Source organism: Eucyclogobius newberryi, unplaced genomic scaffold, assembly GCF_026437365.1.
Source record: "Eucyclogobius newberryi isolate DKJ021-1_F unplaced genomic scaffold, fEucNew1.0.hap1 SCAF_17, whole genome shotgun sequence".
NCBI classification, from domain to species: domain Eukaryota; kingdom Metazoa; phylum Chordata; class Actinopteri; order Gobiiformes; family Gobiidae; genus Eucyclogobius; species Eucyclogobius newberryi.
In genome coordinates, this window is record NW_027315801.1 from 29,282,095 (window position 1) to 29,307,686 (window position 25,592).

Genomic DNA, 25,592 nt, shown 5'->3' on the forward strand with positions numbered 1-25,592 from the left:
TGGCGCGGTCAAATAGCCCAGCAGATTCAGGAGCCGCGGCTCTGTAGACACTCCCTAGTAATAATAGTAATAATAATAATCATAAATATAGCCGCATAATCATAAATATAGCCGCAAGCGGCAATGATCGGCCCTCGCCACGCCGCCGCCACGCCGCAATTGTCCTTTTATTACATCTACAGCTGAATCTGTGACGCTTTGTTTTACCATCAAAAAGCAATTTTATTTTGAATTATTGGCAAAATGTGCGGCTTTGCCGCACAGACACGTGACTCTTAGAATAAAAATGTGAATAACTTTTGATGGTCCACCCCTGAAGATGAGTCTCACCAAATTTCAGGTTAATATGTCTAACGCCCTAAGAGGAGTTGGTGAAAGTCTAAAGTGTAAACATGTTCTGGCGATTTCCCCATTGGAATAACATGGAAAGTTTCGGTCATCGTTACGGCGCAGCCATAACAATTATGACATGGGTCTCATTGACTTTTTTGATGGGGCCAAAATTGAGTTGTGTGTCAAATTTCATATAATTTCGCAAAACTAAATATTTAACCTCCATATAAAATCTGTAGGGGGCGCTGTGGCTCCAAATTAATTTATTTCACTTCAAGTAGGTTTAGGGCAAAGAGTTTAACAACTGATTCTAATTTGACGCAATTCGGACTTTATCTGCGCAAACGGCAGAAATGTTAAATTTGAGAGATTTCTGAAATTCTTGCTACAGTTTGCGGCTTCGCCGCACAGAGACCGTGAGAGGTATCAATGTAATTTGAATAACTTTTGATGTCCCACTCCTCAGTAGCATTTTCACAAAATTTCAGCTTTTTAGGGCCAACGCCCTGGGAGGAGTTCGTAAAAGTAAGCCGTTTGGAAAAACTCCGAAGTCATGTTTAGCCATTTTTGAAGCAATATGGCCGACATTTGGTTGGGCGGACGGCGTTGCCGTGATAATATTTTTTACTTCTCTTGTCACCATCTACCTCTACGCCAAATTTCATGATTCTACGATCAGATTTTTTTTGGGTCATTTCCCATCTCTCAATGCATTTTTGGTACATTTGGGGGCGCTGACGCGCCAATTTTTTTAATTTTAGAAAAAGGAAATAGCCAGAATGTAGAGAGGCACGATTTTTAGAGGTGTGCTAATTTTTGTGACTTTTCGTCAATGTTCACTGGGTGAAAAATAGGGGGGTTGGTCCCGAGAAGAAGAAGAATAATATTGCGATGCGAAAACAATGTTTCCCATTTTTCAAATATCATAAACTATACATTTTCTATACACCTCATGGTGTGGGTCCCTGGTCACTGACGGGTACTTTCGTTAATTTTGAGTGGGCTCCGCCCACTTTGTGTTTTTGGCCCTCTATACAGTAATAATGTTCAATTTTTGCATTACATGCTTATATGCACGGAACATGCAAGAGATGGGGAACGTATTTGTGAGCTACTTAGGGCAAATGAGTGCTTTATATGGGGTCGTCATCCCAATGTAAAGTGCTCGTTTAGTGCGCACTTTTGCACGGGCTTCGCCCGTTTACAACGGTAATGTTCCATTTTCCTACTACTAATTAGTATGCACGGGGCGTGCATGAGTGGAGGAGTGCGTTAGTGAGTGTTTGGAAGTGGGCGAGCGCTTCGCGCTCGATTTTGTGCGCACTACGTGCGCACTTTCGCAGCCGTGCTTCGCACGGCCTTACGAGATTAATAGGCCTCTCGCCAGCTTGTGGCGCTCGGGCCTAATTATCGGCAATGATGGCTCTCACCACCACCCGCGCGACCGCCTTCTTCCCGCGCCCGCCCTCTCTCTTTACGCGCGACCGCCTTCTTCCCGCGCGACCGCCTTCTTCCCGCGCGACCGCCTTCTTCCCGCGCGACCGCCCTCTTTACGCGCGACCGCATTCCCGCGCGACCGCCTTCTTCCCGCGCGACCGCCTTCTTCCCGCGCGACCGCCTTCTTCCCGCCCGTCCATGTTTTCTGCTGTGTTTTGCGGCATACCAAACGACAGTGGCAGCTGGTGGTGCAAAATATAGGGGGGGCTATTTGACATGACCGTGTTTTTGAATATTTAACATTGACTGTATGGATACATATTTTAAATACAAATTTACAACTTACTTAATTAATTAAGTAAACACACTTTATTTCCACTTTTGTTAATGATAATACAATGACTTAGAGGCAGATACCATTTGTGAGAAAATACATTTGACATAAAATTAGATTTTCCACTTTATAAAACATCAGATTATGAAGAGCAAAACAAAAATCTCAGTGATACTGTACCTTATAGAGTAGCAATTACTACATTGAGAGCAATTAAAAACACAAACAATTGTTGGAGTTTCATAAAACAGCTTCTATGTGGCATTAGTTATCCTGAATTGCATGTGTAATGTTTTACATTTTTATATTTAATCGTCACAGACATTATTGCATGTCATTTACATGTCATTTATAGCATTCTTTCATGGGTTTTCTAATTTAAAAAAGCATATTTTTATGAATAGAAGTTAAGCAATGCTTAATGCTTATCCAGGTAATAAACTAAAAAAAAACAAAAAACACTCCTCTTTAGTGTGTTTGTTGTCAAGGTAACGGAGCACAAAGTTTGACAGATCACATGTCTTGGATTGATATAAAATCAGCCGCTTTCACTTCAACACAAATGATTTATTCACAACCAGCACAGTTGAGGAGCTCATTCTGAATCGTTTTGGACGTACCTTTTGTACAGACGTCTGTAGATGCAGTTTTAAGACATAAACACGGAAAACACAGCGTGTGGCACTTCGGCGTACGGCACGCGCTCATGGCTGTGTCACAGCGTAAAAAGCGTGGCTTCATGGCGTAACAACTACGTTAAAATGGGCGGTGGAGAAAGTGTGACAGGTTAAAAAGCGAGTCACAGATTTGAAATTCGTCATAAGACACTATTTTCACCTTTTAGTTAATTATTGTGGTTAAGACTGTGTTCAGTACAAAAAGTGTAAATGATAAAAATGTACATATAACCTGTTAAAAATGTTTATTTCTATTGGCTGGCGGAAATGTGTAATATGCGCCTGCGCAAAGTTTTCAGTGTTCTTTTCCTGAAATAAAAAGGAAGAGTAAGGACGTGACCGTCTCTGTCCTTCACTTTTCACATTCAAAAAGCAACCACGTACCTCTCCCAAACTGTCGGAGCAGAGGGTGCAACATTTGGAGGCACCACTGGGATGTTTGGCCAGAGTTTTATCCACCAGCCGTGAGTGGAAGCTCGACCCGAATATCCTTCTTCGAACCCTAGCATCGGAACCTAGCATCAGCAGCGAGGCACCGCAAACAACGTGGCTTTGTCAACACGTGCAACAGGTCGTATCTCAAGTGCGCACAACCACCACTAGAGGGCACCGCAAGACCACGAAGTTGAATAAGCCCTCGTTGATCTGCTTTGTCCATGTATCTGATCAAAATGGAGTCGGAGCTAGAAACTTTGCAGCTTTAAATTAAAGGTGCATTATATGAACTGAATGTTGAACAACTGATAAACGTGTGTTTGACACTAATATCTGGACAGAGAAAAGAGCAACTCACAGACAAAAGTCGTGGCCAACTTATTGCACTGATCACAAGCCATGTTGAAAGAGCTGAATTAGCTGAGCTAGAAGACGAGGGAATGTCTGAGTTGCTCAGTATTAAAGACACTATTGAAAATGCAAAAATGCCAGAGTCGGATTTTGCCCGACAAGGTGAAGACAAAGAAAGAGAAGATTTACAAAAAGAGTTAAATGATTTACGAACCAGGATTCAAGAAAAAGAAGCTATGCAGCAGATTACAAAAGAACTGACCCCACAACCCATGCCAGTGCAAAGACGAGCCCCAACGCTTCAAGATAACCCTATGTGGCGCAAAGACTTTTAAGATTGCAGGCCAAATTGGTGAGCCCGGACAAAAAGACAAGCTCACATTCTCTAGTTTGGCCAGGCAAATTGAAAGTGGGCTCAATAAAGGCTACCAAGACGACGAGATAATAGATGCAATGATCCGTGCCATCACACCAGGTTTGCAGTTGAGGAGCTACCTAGAAGGTAAAGGGGACCTCACTCTTCCTGCTCTGCGGAGGATCCTCAGGTCTCACTATCTGGAGAAAGGTGCGACTGAACTGTACAAGCAGCTCTCCTCTGAGGTGCAAAGCAGTAAGGAGACTCCACAAAACTTCCTTCTGAGGGCCATGGACCTTCGGCAGAAGATTCTCTTTGCATCCCAAGAAGCAGAGTCAGGTTTGAAATATAATCCGGCTTTGGTCCAGAGTTTATTCATGCATACCATCCTGACTGGCTTGCAAAGTGACAGTATCAAGAGTGACATGCAGCCCTACCTTCTCCAGGAAACCACATCTGATGAAGTCTTGTTGGAGAAAGTTAATGTGGCGTGTGCAAATGAAAAGGAACGACAAGACAAAAAGAAACATGCTGTTACCCAAAGAGCGACTTCAGTTAATGTCGTTCAGCCCAGCGACACTCCAGCCCCAGCAGAGAAAAAGACAGTCCAAAAACAAAGCACTGCCGCTTTGCCCCCGGAGCTCCTGTCAGAGATTAAAAAGATGCGTTCTGAGATGGTGCTTTTAAATGACTTAAAGGCTGAGGTTTGCCAAATCAGAGAGACCATGCAGAAGTCGACAGCTGTTGCAGCACCCGTCAGCGGAGGACCAGGGGACCACTACTCCGCACCAACCTTCCAGCTGCGTCCACCATTCCAGGAGCCACGACCGCTGAACCAGCTCGACCCATCTGCTGGGACCTTCTACCCTCAGCATTCCCAAGCAGCTCTTCAGCAGTACCACCCAGCACCAGGCCTGGGACCAACGAGAGGGAATACCCAGTTCCAGCAGCGCTTTGCCCCTCAGCGGTACCACATGCCCCGCCCACAGCCCAGGTGTTACTCTTGCATTCAGGCAGGGGAGGAGTTTTGTCAGCACTGTTTTAGATGTGGGAGCAATGAGCATTTCAGGGCGGGCTGTAGAGTACAGAGGCCAGTGAGACAGGCTAGAGGTAGTGCTTTAAACTAGCACGGGTCACTCCAACGGGACATGGGGTGACCACAGAGACAGACAGATCCCAGTGTTGTTACGGTTGTGCTAATAGGGAAATTCAAAGTTTAAAATGTTGTTCAGTGTGTAAAAGTGCCCTTTACTGTTCCAAAGAGTGCCAAGAGGAGCACTGGTCCATGCACAAAAGTAAATGTAAACCCTACATCTGTGGTAATGTTAAGGGTAGGATGTCCTCTTGAAGACCAAACAACAAGAAACATTCTGAAGATAGAATACTTTCTGTCAGAGAATTAGTTGGGAGAATGGTGTCTCATTAGGTGTTTTTTAGGAAACAAAAAGTTTGAAGCACTTTGGGACTCTGGCTCACAGGTTTGTGCTGTAGATGAAGTTTGGAGAGACACTAACTTACCCGAGGTACCACTAAAAGATGTGTACGAGTTTATTGACCCTAATGTACCCCTACACCTTGTGGCAGCCAATGGCACAGATATGCCATACATGGGCTGGCTAGAGGTCCCATTCAGACTTACTGATAATGACTCTGAGTTACTCATACCAATTTTAGTACTTAAAGGTAACCAGCAGCGATGTCCGATTATTGGGTTTAACGTCATCGAGCACTTGGTCTTAGACAGTTTAAAGTGTGGGACTGACTCAGGGGGGAAAGACAAACTTCTGAGGGCAGTTAAACTGGCTTTTCCACATCTCAGGAAAAACAAAGCTGATACTTTCATAAGAGCCGTGAGTGTGGGACAAACACCCGAGTACAATGTGAGAACAACAAATGAGAGAATGACTGTACCCAGTCATAGCTCACTTTTTATTGAGTGTAGGGTGCAGGCTAAGACGTTCAGAGAAGACATTACATTGATTTTTGAACCTGGAGAAAATCCACAATGGCCTGACGGACTAGAGTTTTGTGACACTTTAGTTTCAGTGAAAGCAGGGTCCATTCCCAAGATAGTTGTCAGTGTACAGAACCCAACCAATCATGACATTACTTTATCTGGTAGAACTACTATTGGTACTGTGCAGTCAGTGGGGCCTGTTTATCCGGCCAACATCTTCAAAAAAGATCTCCTACCTACTGTCATTAATGAAGTCCACATTCGTGAAGCCGCAGAATGCCCCCACACCAGCGAGCAATGGGAATGTTGACCTGTCTCATTTGAATGAAGGTCAAAGTAAAATTGTTCAGCAAATGTTAAGGGAAGAGTCTCCATCATTTTCGAAAACTGATGATGACATAGGGCGTGTGACAAATCTGCAGATGGACACTATGTTAAAGGACACAGATCCAGTTTCTAAAACATATCTGTCTGTACCAAAACCACTGTACAGGGAGATGAAGGATTATATACAGGACTTGATAGCTCAAGGGTGGGTGGAAAAGTCTATTTCCTCTTACTCGTCCCCTGTAGTCTGTGTAAGAAAAAAAGACGGCACACTGCGTTTGTGTATTGATTACAGAGAACTGAACCGCAAAACACACCCAGATCGACACCCCATTCCCCGGGTACAGGATGTGATGGACAGCCTGGGAGGGAACACAATCTTTTCACTACTGGACCAGGGTAAGGCGTATCACCAGGGGTTCATGTCCAAAGACAGTAGACATATGACCGCATTTGTGACCCCCTGGGGCCTTTATGAATGGATTCGAATTCCGTTTGGCCTCATGAATGCCCCGGCTGCGTTTCAGCGGTGTATGGAACAATGTCTAGAAGGACTGCGGGACGAGATATGCATTCCTTATCTGGATGACGTCCTTGTATTCAGCAGGACTTTTGATGACCATGTTGAGGATGTCAGGAAATTATTGCGACGCCTCAGAGACGATGGGATAAAACTAAAACCAAGAAAGTGTGACCTTCAAACCCGAATTTAGATATCTGGGCAGGATTGTTTCTGCTGAAGGAAGTAAAATGGACCCAGCAGACACAGCTGCTGTGAGAGCACTGAAAAACAAGAAGCCAGGTACTGTAGGTGAGCTAAGAGCAATATTAGGACTGTTAAGCTACTATAGGCAATATATCAAAGGTTTCTCTTGTATTGCTAGTCCTTTGTATGATTTGCTCAAAGCCCCGTCGAACACAGAGACTCAGCCGAACACAAGGAAAAAAGTGACGATGAGAAAAACTAACAGTGTCCCTTCCAGTACACCTATTCATTGGACTAGTGTGCATCAGTCAGTGTTGGAGCAGCTAATTGACTGTTTAGTACAACCTCCTGTTTTAGGTTTCCCTGACTTTACTCAACCGTTGGTTTTACACACAGACGCTTCTAACCAAGGACTAGGCGCTGTATTGTATCAGAGGCAAAATGGAAAACTCCGTGTTATAGCTTATGGATCAAGAACCCTAACTGCGGCAGAGAAAAACTATAACTTACACTCGGGCAAGCTAGAATTCTTGGCTCTCAAATGGGCAATCACAGACAAGTTTCGTGATTACTTGTACTATGCACCATTCTTCACAGTGTATAGTGATAATAATCCGCTTACTTATGTACTGTCAACCGCTAAATTGAATGCAACAGGAAGCCGATGGGTTGCAGAACTTGCCGATTTCCATTTTTCTGTGAAGTATCGCCCAGGCAGAGAGAACATAGATGCGGACAGTAGAAAAAGCTTCAGTTGTAGTCATCTGGACTCAGTTTGAAAAAATAGACGTTTCGACTCTCATCCAAGAGTCATTGTCAATAAAAGAATTTAGGTCGAGAACTCCGATATTAATACTGTTCTGTGGTAAGACCCCCCCATTGGGAGGAGCCTTCCTGAAGTAGAAAGAGTTGTTTGTTTCAACAGAAACTCCCCCCTTGTATCTACCGAGCTAGCCTATTCAGAATCTTAATGGGCTATTAGAATCCTCTTTGTCTTAGTGAGACCCTGGCTCAACCACCCTGAGTACCTGATTAGCATCTGAATGTCCTCTACCTTTCCAGGGGTTCAGTAACCCATTATAAATAACAGGAAGATTAAACCTTAGCCCTCCATTTCTGTTTAAAGAAGGTCTTTCTTTTTTAACAAAAATAGCTTCCTTGACTCCTCTTTCAAACCATCTTTTCTCCCTGCTTAAAACCTTCACCTCACCGTCTTCAAACGAGTGATTAGAGGCTTCGAGATGGAGATGCACGGCGCTCTGTGGTCCTGAACTTGTATTTCTTCTGTGCTGATAAAGCCTCTTGTGTAGAGGCTGTTTCGTCTCACCTATGTAACGTTCTTTACAACTTTCTTCACTGCATTGGATCGAATAAACTACATTGCTCTGTTTTTGAGTCGGCAACTTGTCCTTTGGGTGAACCAGTTTTTGTCTTAAAGTGTTTCCTGGTTTAAAATAAACAGGGACTTCGTGTTGTCTAAAAATTCTCTGCAGTTTTTCCGACAGGCCAGACACATAAGGGATAGAGACACCCTTCCTTCTCTGTTCAGTTTCCCTTTTGTCCTGCTTCTTGGTTCTCTTCACTCTGTTGAGAGCCCAAGCGGGGTAACCACAGGCTGAGAGGGCATTTCGGACATGTTTTTCCTCTTTCTTCTTGCCCTCTGAGCTGGTGGGCACACCTTGAGCTCTGTGTTGTAAGGTTCTGATCACCCCCAGCTTGTGCTGTAGTGGGTGGTTGGAACCAAAGAGCAGATACTGGTCCGTGTGTGTAGGTTTCCTATATACTTCTATTTGGAGTTTCCCGTCTTCTCCTCTGATCGTGGAACAATCAAGAAAGGCCAAGCGATTCTCCTTAGCGTCTTCGCTTGTAAACCTGATATGTGGGTCCACCGCATTGATGTGATCAGAGAAGGTTTCCAGCTCTTGTTTCTTAATTGTTACAAAAGTATCATCGACATAGCGGAGCCACAGTTTTGGGGCTATGCCTGAGAATGAGGACAGTGCCTTCTTCTCAAAGTGCTCCATGTACAGGTTGGCCACTATGGGAGAGACGGGCGAGAAATGTCTATTTTTCAAACTGAGTCCAGATGACTACAACTGAAGCTTTTTCTACTATGGAACACGCCTGGATGAATGAGGGATTACACCGACATAGATGCGGACAGTTTATCTAGGATGCCTTTAGATATGGAGACCTACATGGAGGCATGTTCAAAAGAAATGTCATATGATGCTGTGAGTGCAGCTACACAGGCAGTCGACCATCAGAGTGAGGCTAGTGCCGCCTGGTCTATGGGTATTTCAGCAAAATGTGCTACAGTGTCAATGAGTGTGCCTATAGCTCCACTTACTGTTGGACAGATCAAACAAGATCAAGAGACTGATCCCATTGTTGGACATATCATTAGACTTAGACTAGCAGAAACAAAACCGTCAGGGTCAGAACTCAAACAGCTTAGTCCACATATTTTGTGTTTCCTGAGAGAGTGGGATAAGCTACAGTTTAATGACAGAGGTGTTTTGTACAGAAAAACAACAAACAGAACACAACTGGTTCTCCCTGAAAAACACAGGTCAATGGTGTTAAAAGAACTTCATGATGAGATGGGCCATCATGGTGTTGAAAGGACTATTTCTTTGGTACGGGACCGTTTTTACTGGCCCTTCATGCAAAAAGACATTGAGGATTATGTTTTGAGGAAATGTGTGTGCCTTAAAACAAAAAGACCCAGTTGTGAAACTAGAGCTCCGCTCACTAATATAGTCACAACGCAGCCTTTTGAACTTGTTTCTGTTGACTTTTTACACTTGGACAAATTTAAGGGTGGTTATGAATACATTCTTGTTATTGTTGACCATTTTACGCGTTTTGCCCAGGCTTATGCCACCACGTCCAAGTCTGGTAAAACCGCTGCAGACAAAATCTTGAATGACTATGCTTTAAAGTTTGGGTTTGCACTGAGGCTTCACCATGATCAGGGTGGTGAATTTGAGAACCATCTTTTTGCCCAATTGAAAGAGTACTGTGGGGTTGCTGGCTCTAGGACAACTCCTTACCATCCCCAGGGTAATGGCCAGGTCGAGAGGTTCAACCGGACTTTGATTCAGATGTTAAAGACGCTTACAGAGAAACAAAAGAGCAATTGGAAGGACTCACTAAACAAACTGATCTATGCCTACAACTGTACTAAAAGTGAGGTGACAGGGTTTTCTCCCTTCTATTTACTTTACCACCACGGTTACCAGTGGACATGTTGTTTTAGTTTAACCCCAAACCAAGACCAGAGTGACTGCGATCGTCTGAGTTACATGTTCAAGTGGAAACAGGGTATGAAAGATGCTTATGAGGTCACACGAGAAAATACAAACAAAGCTGCTGTTAGGAGCAAGAGACTGTATGACAACAAACTGAGGTATTCTACTCTGTTACCTGGAGATCGAGTTTTAGTTAGGAATTTGACTCCACGCGGGGGTCCAGGCAAATTGAGAAGTCACTGGGAAGACGTTGTACATACAGTGGTTCGTCAAGTAAACAAGGACATTCCTGTTTATGAACTGAAACCTGAGAGAGGAAAGGGCAGGTCCAGAACATTACATCGTAATCTCCTTTTGCCATGTGACCACTTGCCGTTAGAGACATCATTACAATCAAAAAGGAAGACAACTGCAAGACAATCCGAGACAACACCAGAAAGGATTCAGTCAGAAGAGGATGATGATGAGGAAGATGAGTATTATCTAGTGCCACACTATCCAAATACTCGAGAGAGGACCACAGAATCGTCTCATGACAATAACCAGCCTGCAGATGCACTGCCAGAGCACGAGCCGGAAGCTGAAGAAGAATATCATCTGCCTGAAGTTGTCTTGGTGGAAGATCCACCTGAGGAGGAACCTCAACTACTACCTTCTCCTACCCACAGTGATACTGATGGAGAGATTCAGCGACCAAGAAGAGAACACAGGAAACCAAAGATATTCACCTATGATAGACTTGGTACACCAACTTGTCACAACATTATGACATTTCCTTTTCGTGCAGAGCAGAATATGCCATGGTTGTACGGTGTACATCCTTATTGTTTTCAAGAGTTTTATGGACAATGTTAATACATTGATTTGTTTAATTACCTAGAGTTTGGGTTGATGTGTCTACATTTTACTCATATTGATTTTGGGTTTATTCTTCATTATTGAATTGAGACTGTAATTGGCTATTCTTCAGGTACAGGCTGTGATTCGCCACAAGTACTGTGTTTTTGTTTTCTTTATATACCAGGTATATAAACAATGGCACCTTATGTGAGATGGACACTTTAAAAGACTTGATTTTCTGATCAAACAAAATATTGGAATTGGGAGTATGCACTTGATTGAAATTCTGATATTGGTTATGATTGTGGTATGTGCCCATTCATTTTTTTGTTCCGATGCTTATGTTGGGGACAACATCTATTTTGAGGGGGAGTATGTGACAGGTTAAAAAGCGAGTCACAGATTTGAAATTCGTCATAAGACACTATTTTCACCTTTTAGTTAATTATTGTGGTTAAGACTGTGTTCAGTACAAAAAGTGTAAATGATAAAAATGTACATATAACCTGTTAAAAATGTTTATTTCTATTGGCTGGCGAAAATGTGTAATATGCGTCTGCGCAAAGTTTTCAGTGTTCTTTTCCTGAAATAAAAAGGAAGAGTAAGGACGTGACCGTCTCTGTCCTTCACTTTTCACATTCAAAAAGCAACCACGTACCTCTCCCAAACTGTCGGAGCAGAGGGCGCAACAAAAGCGCCCCTCAGTCGCTATTTTCCTATGGCTTTTCCCATAGTAGTCACTTTTGATTGTGATTTGATTGGCTAAAAATCCCCATTGCTTTTCTATGGGACTCTCACGGGTACGTAGAAAAGTGATGCAGGCTGTGCCACGCAGCAGACCGAATGGCGCGCAGACAAAGTATCATATATTTATCTGTATGTAGATAGATATATGTATATATATTATTCTTTTACACATTTAAACTAATAAGAATATAAGATAATTCTGAACAAATTATATTGTTTTTAGACACAAAAACATTTACTTACTTGGCTGATTGACAGGGGGGGCCGCGCCCCAGCGCCCTTAATGGACCAAACGACGCTCAGTAATTCACCGTTGATGATTGTAAAGTTTTTGATTCAAATTGTTTTTTGTCCTGACAAATTGCAAGATTGTGCTGAACGCAGACCTGAGCAGAGAGAAAGGGAGAGGGCCTCGGTGACCCGCGACTTTTAATTTATGTTCTGGGGGTCAAAAACGCCAGAGTTGTGGCAGAAAAAAAGTCTAAAGAATAAAGTCTAAAGAATAATTGTTAAAGAATAAAGTCTAAAGAATAAAATCTAAAGAATAAAGTCTGAAGAATAAAGTCTAAAAAATGAAGTTCTAAAGACCTCCGTCACCTAGCAACAGAGAGCTAATGCTAATGCTAAGATAGCGGCACGAGAGGAAATGTCCCATTAAAATAAACGAGGAAGAGGAAGTGAAGGCATTTATTGCGCCTCTGCTGGCCAATTGTAAATATACACAATATCTGCAATGCACTTTTTCATGGCGTCTCGAGGAGAATATAACCCATGAGTTTCAATCAAATCAGACAATATTGAGTTTTTCACACAATGGGTAGGAGGCGCTATAGAGTAAATTTATTACATGGTATTAATTATTTCCAATCAGATCATAAAAACTCATTAGTGAGTGAAATATGAGCTCCACAGATCAATTCCATTAGGCGTGACTTGTCCTTGAAAAAACAGGAAATTAAGCCTTTTTTGAGGGCGTGTTACGCGGAGACCATATAGAATATCAAAAAAAATGTTTAATCGTTATTAAATTTCAATGTCTCTAGATGCAAAAAGTGTTGTTTTGAGCTCGATCGGACGAAAAACCTAGGACAAGTACAATGTTGAAAAACAAAAAATCAAACGTGGCAGTGCCACTTTGATTCAACATGGCTGGCTTCCTGTTTATCATACAGCGATGCTGCCAGGTGCGTTTTACTCGTCAAAGGTAGCTCTATCAATGTTCCATGTGTCATGTGCCTAGGCCGAAGATTAAACGTTTCACTTTTTTTTCTTTTTTGCTCTAGGTCTTCTTGCAATCTCCATATTATTCGATTTTGGGCCGAACCGATCGCATCTATGTCCCCATGTGTGACTTTTCATGTTCAGGGGGTTAAAAATGCCCGAGTTGTGGCAGAATGACCATGAATAATAAGAAGAAGAAGAAATCAGGCGAAAACAATGACTCCTCGCTCGAGCCAATAAGAATGATAATAATAATACTAATAATGATGATAATAAAAATGACGACGACGACTATAATAATCATAGCAATAATCATCATCACAATAATAATATAATAATCATATTTTTTTTTCAGTATAAATCTTTATTTCCCACATTCAAAACGTACATCAACATCCATACTGTGACAAAATGCATTTATTCACATGCCGCAGCAGTAGCTTTGTAAGAGCTGACACAAGGACTATAATCGTGCCACAACACCAGAGCAGGTGAAGCATAGGTACAGGACTGTGCAAAACAATGCAGTAACACTATTCATTGTTAAATAAGAAAAGAGAAATGCTTTTAATGCTAAGTGCTTGTGGGGTATTGTCGGTCAAAGGAACTATACAATAATGAGACATAAAGGCTTAAGGTATAACACCAGCACCCACCAATCCAGCCAATACTCTGTGGTATTACTATTACATGTAATGAAAACTATGACCTCACAGTACAGCGGTGAAAACAAACACGCAAATTATATGTTACATATCAGCACACACTTCTACATAGCACCTTAAGAAATATGCAGTTATACTTGTAGTAGATGAAACTTTTGTGACTTTTTATAACATTAAACATTCAAGAAAAAAGCCAGTTTGCGGAACATAATATGTGGAATCAAAAGTATTTCATTCATTCCATTCATTTCAAGTTCTTGTTTATTCACTTGATAACCACAATAAAACTATAGGTCTAATAATAAAAATAATCTCCTCATGATTCCTACTCTTCACTTTTTGTAGTTGCCAAACTGGATTGCAAGTCGGTCACTGACACAGCGGAAAGTGGCAGGTTGAACTTCCCAATAATTGACCGGATTTCCAAACAAACTGATGCCATTATAGAAAGTCCTCTTCATCCCGAATCCTCTGGGGCAGAAGTCATCTATTCCCACCTGGTCAATGTGATTTGAGTGAAGATACACCACCTGCAAGCAAAGGAACAATTCACAATGTACGCTTACTGAAATGTAAAGGAAAAACACTGCTAGTGACTTGTAATATAAGCACCTGTAAGAATTTCATCTCCGGGAGGCCTCTGGGCACTTTACTCAGGCGATTGTTGTCCAGGTGCAGTTCGCGAAGCATAGTTAGATAAGAGAGACTGCCCTTCTCCATGTTCCTGATGTGGTTAAAGCCGAGTCCTAGCCTGTAAATGCAAAAGCACGTTTGTCATTCCAAGTTTGAATACATCCTACATCCTCTGGTACAATCCCAAACTGCACACCCAATAGGCTTTGTTATAACCGTCTTCTTCCCTCTTTGGCCTTTTTTTAAATAATGCTTTTGGTCAACACAATATTACAATGAACATTTCTACCCCTTGTGCATTCTGCCCTTGTGTCCTCGGCAGGACAGAGGCTGCACAGGTGGATAATATGCTTTGAGTTTCAAGAGTAGTGCAATATGATCAGCTGGATGTGGCCTTTACCTGTAGAGGTGTTTGTAGCGTTTGAGGTCCTCCAACTCCACAGCCTGGATCTGGTTATGGTCCAAGTGAAGTTCAGTGAGGCTCTCTGGAAGATCTGAGCACACAAACGTTCTTATAAAAATAAATTCTATAGCTTGGTATTTTACAGCTGATTCATTATTCTCATATGAAGGTTTTTACCTTTTGGTACTCCTGTCAGCTTGGCCTCTGATACGCGCAGATAATTGAGTTTGAGTCCCTTGAAGGCTCCCGGCTCAAAGCCACTGTTGTGTATTGGGTTGGCTCCCATCTCTGAAAGATAAATGAACATGTGTGCTGTGTGACTTTAGCAGTGCCTCTAATTTACCCAGTGCAGCGGCGTCATTATAAAGTCATAAATAGACTGTGATTCAGACTCTGACCTATGCAGTTCATGTTGGTGAGTCCTGAGAAGGCCCCAGCTGCCACTTTCTTGATGCGGTTCTCATGGATCCTGAGCTCGACCAGAGATGTGGGCAAGTTCTTGGGGATGGTGGTGAGCAGATTCTTGGAGAAGTACAGCTTTTGCATTTGTTTCAATGGTGCAAAGGTCCTTGGGTGCACTTTGGAAATCTGATTATTCCTGAGAGACAACCCCTGGAAAAGAACAGCATCAGTCATTAGATAGTATTCTTTTGTATGGAGACATTTCACCTGCCATCCAGAAGTAATTTTCTGAAGGGACTGGACTAAGAAGCCTGAAATAATTCCAGAGTTCATGGGGGAGTCATTTTCAATCTGAGGGAGCAAGCTTCTGAGTCCAGTCTCTTCAGATAGAAAATGACTTTGAAAACAAAACATCTTGATTTCAAACTTTTGAAACATGTTCTGTCATTGACCACTCACTAAGGTTAGCAGCTATTGTTCTTAGCCTCATTTGAACTGTTTTACTCTTCAGCACCCTCTGCAGGCAGCTGTGATAGTGCTCAGACATCCGTCTTGTTTTTCTCTGAATAATGGATAGGCTAATGTTGGACCTAAATCAACATTGATACACTAATAAAATAATGACCATTACTTGAATTATCAATAATGTCCTCATTTGGAGACAGTGTGGGGAGTAGGTACGTGTAGGTTGCTATTCTTTTAGATATTTAATTATGTTTCCAAAAAACATTAAACAATGTTGATTGATGGATAATACTGACAAGAATACTGTCCTTATGTTTGGACAATACTTAGCTTCAGGAACCTGGAATTAAAAACTATGCTAACAGTAAAAGTGACTTTAGTTATTTAATAATAATAATATTGCATACTTTGTATATAGCACTTTTCTAGACACTCAAAGTCGCTTCACAAACAGTATTATTTTTCATCCACTCGTGGTAGGGGTAAGCTGTTATTGTAGCCATAGCTTCCCTGGGGCAGACTTATAGAAGCGAGGCTGCCAATCTGCGCCATCGGCCCGTCCGACCACCACCAGCCATTCACACACCTGATTCATACTATTTTTAATAAGGAGGAGGGGGCTTTGTGGAGACATCTTCAACAAGAACCTGGAACAGACACAAGTATGTTTGTGTCCCCGACATTGCCACTTAAATAAATGAGTGTGGATGTCACTGGGGTTCACTACGAGGTCAAGCCCAGTGACACCCAGAGCAAAAACAGCTCTGTCACAGAACTGTCATTATAATCAAAATAGTATATAATATAAATCAAATCTCAATCTCAGGGTTTAATTCAGAAACTAGACTGGACATGTGTCTTACATATAAATGAGTGAGGCCTTTGAAGTCGTCCTCCTTAAGCTCTCTTATTCTGTTGTTCTGCAGATCCAGGAACTTGGTGTCTGAGGGAATATTCTTGGGAACTTCAGTCAGCCCTAAAGACAATGAAAACACAAATAGGAGACATTTAAATGTGTGTGAGGTTTGGAGAACATAAACCTGTTAAAGCGCCTTAGGCAGATGTAGACTTGGAGAAATAAATTGTGGCTGTGACCACTCACTTACTCTGATGAAATGACTAGTCAGAGCATCTCTGTATATTATTCTGATTCAAATGGACCTGGACACCACTGGCGGTCATACACCTGTTCTATTATGGCTGCTGTTTGCAGTTACTGGAAATATAACGGTCCAGTAGATCTGAAGTGCTGACTCCACTGCCACATCACAGAGCCACGTGGACGCTTCTATCAGATGTGGTGAACTGGTGCAGACTGGCTCAGCCCAGGACCAACCTCAGACCGGACCAGGACTATGATGCAACATGGGCCGGAAGAGTTTGAGAGTGCCAGCTGTCCCACTGGGATCCACTAACCACACTGTCGTCCTGCACTCCTGTCCATCCGTGGAGTTTAATTTAAATATACGGCTTTGGCTGTAGCAGACACACCCTCATTGTCACCACACAGAGACAAACCCTCTGAAACTCATATTTATACTCTCACACAGGCAGAGATTTAGGTGGAAAGATTCTGTAATGTAAATGTAGCCAAAACTTAATCATTTTAAATGACAACAATATGCCTTTCTAGTGTCCAGTGCCCAGTGTACAATAAAGAAGAAACACCCTTTGTTGCTTGTCTGATCTCGGTGACTAAGCAGTGTTGGGCCTGCCACAGTGGGGCATCAGGGGCAAACTGCTGTTAAGTCCTTAGGCAAGACCCTCCACCCATGTGAGTGGTCAAAGAGGCCAAGGGCTCAGATTGGCAGATTGGCAGCCTGTTGCTTCAGGGCAGCTTTTGCTATAGTAGTCACTTACTCTCATCAGGTGTGGAGTGAATGAATAATGCAGTGTAAAGCACCTAGTGTGTATTGAAAGGCTCTAAATCCAATGCATTAAATCATTACTATAGTGATGGTAACTTCTGGTAACAAAAACCTTCTTTACACTGGTGTGACAGTCCCTTTATTTCTATCTGCTCATTTAAAAAATCCTATGGGTAAATCTCTCTAAACCCCAAACCACAATCTCCGTTTCACTTCAACCGTATCTACCACAAATCTCACGACTGTTAACCACCAAACTGAGAAAACTATCACTTTGTTTAAACCCAGTGCCCCTGAGCACAAATGCCTCATATGATGTGGGGATGAGCGCAGAGCGAGCAGACAGACTCCACCACCAAAATACATGTGTTCCAAATAAGCACTTGACATGTTGGCAAATTATACGCTTCCACATTTGCCCCATTGCAGAGACCAGAGAGACAGTAAGTATATGGAGATGGTAAAATGGTGATTCAACAAAACCATTATGTGCAAACACAGGCAGTCTATTAGTTAAGAAGATGTATATTATGGTTTTATATATAGTCTTAAATGAAACAAGTGGACGTTTAGTAATGATAGGTTTCTGATTGGAAATAATACATTTGCACATTGGATTAACCTTTGAATATGGTGTAAAGCAATAATATAAGCTGCTATACAATATTAACCATCAAAACTGAAATGGTCAACGTAAGAGAATTCATTTATCATTCATGTTTTAATTTGAAGGCCTTATTGACTGGTAAATAATCTGTTCTAGTTATCTTATTCTTTCTAAACATTTTTACATCTCCCCGTGGCCTGCCAGCAGACTTTGCCTGTGTCTGTTTTTCTGCTGTTTCTTGTTTTCTTTCCCATTTCATCCCAGGAACAGAAAATCCCTCAGAGATTACTGTCTTTATCGAAATACACCACCGTTATTCAAAAGAAGCAACCCTCCCTAAGAGAAAACAGAGTTAATCATTTGGGATAAGAAGTAATGCAAATATTGGTATTATCCAGAGAGGAATATTAGTTTGACTTTCTGTGTGTAAACTAACACGGGTTTTATTTCACACAGACATGACTGACCCAGGTCAGAGCACTGGACCACCCTCAGGCGACATTGGCAGCCGAAGGGACACATGGAGGGACCTGGAGCAGGGATCTCCTCTATCGCAGAGCCCTCTTCTTCATCTCTCATCATCATCGTGATGTCGCTGCTGTCAAAATTGTCCATGGCAAAGTCCCAGAATCCTCTCTGTTCAAAGGGTAGTGCGGGAAACAGATGGGGCAGGAGAGAGACACAAAGGAGCAGGAGGAGGGGGCTTTGTGGAGACATCTTCAACAAGAACCTGCAACAGACAGGAAACATACCATAAAGTACTGGCCCAAAATGGTTCAGTTTGGTGCAAAAGAGTTTCTTGCATTTCCTCGAGAGCCAATATTTCTAAATAGTATACAGAAAAGGTAGATATTTACAGACTATGGGTACAATACGTGTTTCTTATATGATACAAGATTCTTTGATTTTAAATTATACACTGAGTCTCTTATGGTTACCCTATGATTATTCAACCCACCTGCCATCCATATTTGTGACAATTCATAGCAGAGTATGTTTATAATGTGTCATTAGTAAGAATAATGTATCAACATACAAAATAAATACAATAGTTGGTGTCCAGGACTGCAACAATTAATCGCAATAATTCTGACTAGTTGACTAATAAAATATTCACAGACTATTTGATAATTAATCATAATCTGGACTTTATACAGACTCATGACAAATTATACAATATTAAATCTAAATGGAAAAAAGAATAGACAATTTGTGATTTGTAACTGACTTATATAATCTGACGCACTGACTTTTTGGGCCTCTAGGACTTGAAAGTCAGTTTTCTTCATGACAAAAATAGGGGAGCCTATAAGCACTCAGGAAGGTAATGGTGCTGAACTGTTTCTTGAGTTGCTACGTGACTTCCTTCACATTATCCCACTGAGTTTAGTCTGTAGTGTCCACTGTATCAAATTGAAGCTGCTGATGACAGGGTAAGTCTGTGCAGGTGGCAATAACGGCCAAATAGCAAAGCTTTTCTGAGCACCCACTCAGATGATCCAGTCAGAGCCAATAGGGAAGTCTTCAGTATTTACAGTAATGAGAAGTGATGAATAAAAGTGGGCATCACTTAGTCCATGATGAAATGGTCTGGACATGTATAAATATAAAGACCTACTGTTTGCACCACACCTTAGACGCTATCCTTAAGTGACACGTGTGTGAGGAAATGGAGACTTGGCTTAAAATGAACTCGGTGTCATTAAAACCACAGGGACGGTCACCATCTGCGTCCCTCGTGTTCACACTGAGATTCAGGAAGTACCGAAAAGAAGTATTAACAGTCAGTCAGACTTTGTTTGGAGTGAACATTTTGAAGAAAGCACTTTTTTCCCTAAGAAGTCGCAAAGTCTACACCAATCTGAAACCCATTTTTGATGTCTTGATGTCTTTTTCTTTTAATGAGCATATAGTAATTATTCACCTTTACTACTAACAACTGACAACAAATACAAATATAGCTGGAGTTCAATATGTAAATTAGAAATTAAAAAGTTGTCCGGATCTATGTACGTACAAATACATATAAAAATGCATTAATTAAAACATTTATTTCGTGAAACTAAATCTGTTAAGTAAAAGTGACTTTCCACTGCTGCTTTCCCAGGAGTCTCTTCTGGGCAGCCCATCAGGAAGTAAAAAAGACACATCAGTTTAGCTGTGGAACAACCTTATTTCTGCAGCCAGACTCCATGCACACAATGCCACCATTCATCCAGGCAGTGCAAGTGCAACTCCAAATACATTGGTGTGACTAAGCATGTGGTAAAACTCCATGATGTCATTGGCGTACACAGTTAATTGGGGTCACAGACACAGTAGCGCGCTGTAAATGTAGTATTGCTTATGTGATTTATCTCAAACTTCCTTCTGCGTAACCTTAAAACCATTTCCTAGAAAAAACAAATTATTGCCAGGCCAATTCATCTTTACACTGTGAACTTTGACCTTGGGCGAAAGCACTGAATGGGGAAAACCAGCACTTTACCACGGAGCAACCTAAACCTGATAATCTCCAGCACAGCCGTGATAATTCAATCCCTGATCTCCTGGGGCTTAATCCACAGAGAAGCAAAGCACTGGATCATTTTTGGACAAAAGAGATGACAATATCAAAGAGTGATTTTTCAATATGAAGCTTGTAGTGTCAGGTAGAAAACCAGCAGAAGCTTTTAGGATGCTCTATGTCATATCAGTCAGAAGGAATCAAAGAGTTATTTGACTTTTATTTTTCTTTATAATAATTTAAGTTACGCTTTAAAATGTATATATATATATATATATATATATATATATATATATATATATATATATACTACAGTAATAACACTTAACACTTCAGTATCTGAAAGGGGTCATAATTGTACCAAAGTTAAAATGCCAAATCATTTACTGAACTAATTGGTGCTATATTCTCTGTCCATATAACAGCTGTAAGTGTTACAAATGTTTGTTTTTTTTTGAGTATAAGAGGTTTGTTTTTATAAGTTATCTGTTTTTTATTATTTACTTCTGTACCTACTTTGTGTTGCTACACTGGAATTTTCCCATTGTGGGACAAATAAAGGCTTTTCTTATCTTATCTTATCTTATCTTATTTTGCACTGAATAGAATTGTTTGCTTTGAGTCTTATACAAATTCAAATCATGATGTGGATCTGGTCAGAAAGTATAGAAAATAGTCATTTTAGTCTGTTTCTCTGCAATAAAAATAGCTGCAAATTATACCATTTTGCTGCAAAGAAAAATCAGGACTCGCCATGAGTTGGTCCGAGGAATGCGCTGGATGGGACGGAGCCAGCAGCAACAGTGTGTACAGCAGCATCTCCCACGTGCACCACACAATGTCCATACACATTCTATATGAGAACCCGGAGCGGTCAAACCTTCCCAATAATAAAGCAACATCCTGTTTTAAAACGCTCCTCTTGCATATGACAAAAGAGAAGTGGATCTCAAACCTTTTACACCAAGCTCCAAGTCATTTCTCAGTCCAAATAAGGGAGGGCATCGGGTGTAAACATACATCACAATGAAAATCAATGACACTACTACACTTTCATCAACACGTTTTGCCTTTTTGACAGCATTGGTCAAAACAGCTTCTTCAAGATAAATAATTAACATCCATAAAAGACACAGAAAGCAAACATGTATTCAAATGTCCAGTCAAACCAATTCACTTTTAACACAACAACGTCTATAACACCTAAAGAACAAATGGAACCCCTGACTGCGGCCTACACCTTCCTCCTCCTCTACCGTCCTCTACCTCCACCACAAGTGTCAGGCTCCAGGGGAAAAGACATCTCCTGCACGTTATCTAATCTGCCGTGTCCATCATTTCAATAGGCGTTTTCGCACAAGCGCTAAATCCCTATAATCCCCCCGTTTAGTCAGAGGAACCACCCAGTTCCCCTCGCTCGCGTTGAGCTACAGTGACCTTGTGATGCACTAAAGGCTCTAACAAACAATGGAATAATAATAATCAATTGTTCAGTCATTTATAAGTCTTACTGAGTCCAAGTAACTTATCTTGCCACAAAGTTGATCTGAAAATGAATTAAACATATTTCCAAACAAAGTCAAGGTGCTGAAAACACCCAATGTCTTACGCCGCTGTCCCTAAAGGCCGTCCCGTGCTTCTCTTTGCTTCTCCCCGACTCTGTGCGGCGTGAAATGAGAGAATACTGTAAAATGTTTAAGTCTGGATTCACGGCCTGAATAGATGGTCCAATAAACACCATCTGGAAACCACTCTGTTTGGAGTGTTTGCGTTTCCCACACAGCCTGTCATTAGCCTCACATTTCTATATGAGCTCTCCATCAAGTGTCAGTCCGGTGGCCCTGCGGATCCTACGCAATTACTGCACAGTTCCCACAGTCACCCGAGCGGCCCCTGAACAAATGTATGTAAACTATACGTCCACCACAAGGCGAGGTATAATCATAGCGACGATACGTACTGTTTGTTCTCCCAAGACCGGAGTCAAGAGAGAGCCAACTGCTGTGACACATTTATTATTATTCCCACATTTATTTTGGGCAGACTCATTTTTAAGGTGAAGTTTGTATTTTAGTAGTCGAAAATATATATATATGATGGATGAAGGTGACAAGCGTTTATTGCAACTCGTGAAATGGTTGGTATTTCGGTGACGGCCCTACAATGTGGGCACAAACATACAATTTTGTTTTGTTCTTTCTATAGTTTTTTTTTAATGGAAGCAAAGTATGCTCATAGGGTTTACCGTAAGTAGCAGTATGCAATGGCCACGTCAACACGGAGCGCTAATTAAAATCAAATGGAGAGAAAGTGCTGACTAAACGTGCTGTAGTTATTCACTGACTGGTTTTAGCTATGAGTGTAGGCATAGGCATCCATACATGCTTTTTAAATATCTCTTTATTTACCCAATTTGAAGACTGGTATTAGGGGCTGCAAGTTTAAATAGCAATGTGACACAATTAGCAAATCGTAAACCTTTAAGTACCATAGTTTTCTGCCAACTTTTCTTGTCAGTTCATATTTCATTTTGTCAATTCTCCTGGACATGATTAAAAAAGAAAAATCCTATTATCAAAACAAAAATGGCAAATCTAATCACAATCGCAAAGTGTCAAAAACAAATCAGGTCAATTGCCTAATCTGCCACAATTTGATTTAACTTATTGAATGTATGAATTCTGTCGATAAAATAGAATTGTTTTAAAGGTGCCCTATGTCAGCAGGTGGTGTGCCCCCTCAGAAAAGCTACACAGTGAACCTTTAATGGTCATTGTACATATTCCATTATAAGTGCATAAACAGACTCATATATCCTCAGACGGTGCTGTGGACGTGAGACAGATGCAGCAGCAGCTTCTGGGTGGAGTGAGCTGGCCCTGTGGCTGTAATTTGGTGAGTGCGTGTGCCCTAAAAAAAGGAACCGTTTGGCAGCTCCACTGTTGCCGCCGAGCTTGGATGTGGTCTGGAGCCGCACAGTTCTGCACAGGCGAGGGACTAACCAGAGCACGGAGGGGAAGAAGACTGAGAAACAACAGCAAGACGACTAAAGTCCAGTTTGAGGAGACATGTGACCTGCGGAGCCCGAGCTGTGGCCAGAGGAGTCCTGGATGTGGACCTAAGTGTGCGCTAGGACCGAGTGGGCTACAATAGCTGTCTGTAAACAAAGGCAACTTGTTGAAAACCAAAATGACAGATTCGGCACATTTTCAGAAACAATGACAAGTACAAAGACAGGCGTAACACAAACCACCAAACTGAAATACTGGCCTAAGATACTGGCAGGAGAAAATAGATGGTGCTGACTCCTGCACAAAGAAAAGGCCTCGGGCACAGTTCAGACCTGGTTTAGTTCTAGTTAAACACGGCTTTAACGTGTATATTTTGATTTCTTGCCGTTTTTGCTGAACTTTCAGATTCAGAGTCATACCAAAATCTAGCAATATTCAAGACGATTTGATCATATTTGTTTGGTTTGTCATATGTTTATGTCAGGTGCCCTTCCTGACTCAACCAGACATGGAGGAGAGGCAAAAAAAGTGGCCTCTGAATACTTGTGGGGACCCATTTGGATGCTGTAAAAGTAATTCTACAGCGAGGAAGCCGTAGTCAACATAATACAGCTACGGTGTCAACAAGTGACTCTCAAACACAGAGCTGGACAAACCACAGTCATTTTAACACTTGTCAATCTGAAAACTGAACCAGAAGCTTGAAGTGCAACACTCTGACCAAATAGTATCGGCCACTGTAAAACGGGGGGATGGTATTTAGAAATGCAAGGAATAGAATGCACTTCTTTGAGCTGTGACAATAAAGTTTGTATTAATTTATGAGGTGGAGGTAGATACTAACTTTGTTGTGGTTTGGTGTCACATTCCTTTGAGAGACTAGTGACATCTAGTGGAAGAGTTTAAACTGGCAGGTTAGTGTCACAAGAACAGTTTGGTTAATAAAGCAAAAGCACTGCACATAAAGAATAACACACACACACGCGCGCGCACTCAAAGCTTGATTGGGAAATTAGTATAGGACATTTTAGAGAATCAACTTTGTATTTATTTATTTATTTTTTTCTTTTGGGAGGAAGACCTGTATTTCAGAATCTAGTTTTAGCCAATAATAATTTACCATATTTTTTTTCTGGGTACAAATAAGAACTCACTACTTTTGGCACAGCTTAGGGACATTTATTCCTAACATAAGAGAAAATGTAAATTGCTCATGCATTTCTTACCTATTAAAACCAATTACGAAATCCAGAGGAAAGTCCCTTTGGGCATAGGAGTGACTCGGAGCGTGCGTAAATCACATTGAAGGACGGTCACCGTGCGTCCTTGTCTCCTGGGGTCTCGAACCTCCTCCTCCGCGGACAGTGCGCCTCTCGCCCGCGCAGCTAAACTCTGTGTCCCCGCGCGTCTGTGCTGGTCCAATCCGAGGAAGTGGCTGTGCTGCGGGTCGTGCCCAGAAAGTGAACAAGCCTGCCCTCTTTTCTCCCTTTCTCCCCCTTTTGGATGGAGCAGAGCAAAGTACATAGGAGGAGGGATGGAACTCGATGGAGAGGTCAAGAGGGATTCTAACTGAGCAAGTGAAAATCATAGAAGTCATAGAAACCTCATTGTCCAGCTAAATACAGGTCCACAGGCAGAGGTAGTACTCAGTCACATTAACTACATAGAATGAGACATTTTACATCATTTAATCCTACTTCAGTAACTTTTAGTTTAACTTAAGTAACTTCTCATACTTGATTAAATGTTTCGGGTTCCTTTTACTACTGTGAGTTAATCTACAATTGACAAAAGCTTTATGTTGACAATATGAAATGATTTGAAAATGTGTGTGGATTGCACCGCTGCTGAAGATATGATTTAATTTTTCCTCATTTTGGTGCCTGTCTTTTATTTTTGTCCTTACAATTATTAACTTGACGTTGCGTCCACACTCAGCACAATACATTTACACGTGAGTACTTTCTTGGAGCACTACTTTGTACTTTTACTTGCGTCCTATTAAGTAACAATGCACTTACTTGAGTACAATGTGTGGCCCACAGGTCACTGAACTAA

General features: G+C 41.6%; 1 protein-coding gene across 1 annotated transcript; it reads right to left on the reverse strand.

Moving 5' to 3' along the window:
* Positions 1-13,886: 13,886 nt before the first annotated feature.
* bgnb (biglycan b) lies at positions 13,887-25,041 on the reverse strand. The gene is made up of 8 exons (XM_072449836.1): positions 24,761-25,041; positions 18,485-18,747; positions 16,406-16,518; positions 15,074-15,287; positions 14,853-14,963; positions 14,673-14,766; positions 14,252-14,390; positions 13,887-14,169 (listed from the first exon to the last, which is right to left on the reverse strand). The coding sequence occupies exons 2-8, from the start codon at positions 18,732-18,734 to the stop codon at positions 13,972-13,974; spliced, it is 1,119 nt and encodes a 372-aa protein (XP_072305937.1). The 5' UTR covers positions 18,735-18,747; positions 24,761-25,041; the 3' UTR covers positions 13,887-13,971.
* Between the last annotated feature and the right edge of the window lie 551 nt (positions 25,042-25,592).

Coding starts and splice junctions, on each gene's coding strand:
- bgnb (XM_072449836.1), bottom strand. CDS start 18,734: ATGTCTCCACAAAGCCCCCTCCTCCTGCTCCTTTGTGTCTCTCTCCTG. Junction 14,964..15,073: donor CACCAACATGAACTGCATAG/GTCAGAGTCTGA, acceptor TTTATCTTTCAG/AGATGGGAGCCAACCCAATA. Junction 14,170..14,251: donor CGGAGATGAAATTCTTACAG/GTGCTTATATTA, acceptor CTTTGCTTGCAG/GTGGTGTATCTTCACTCAAA.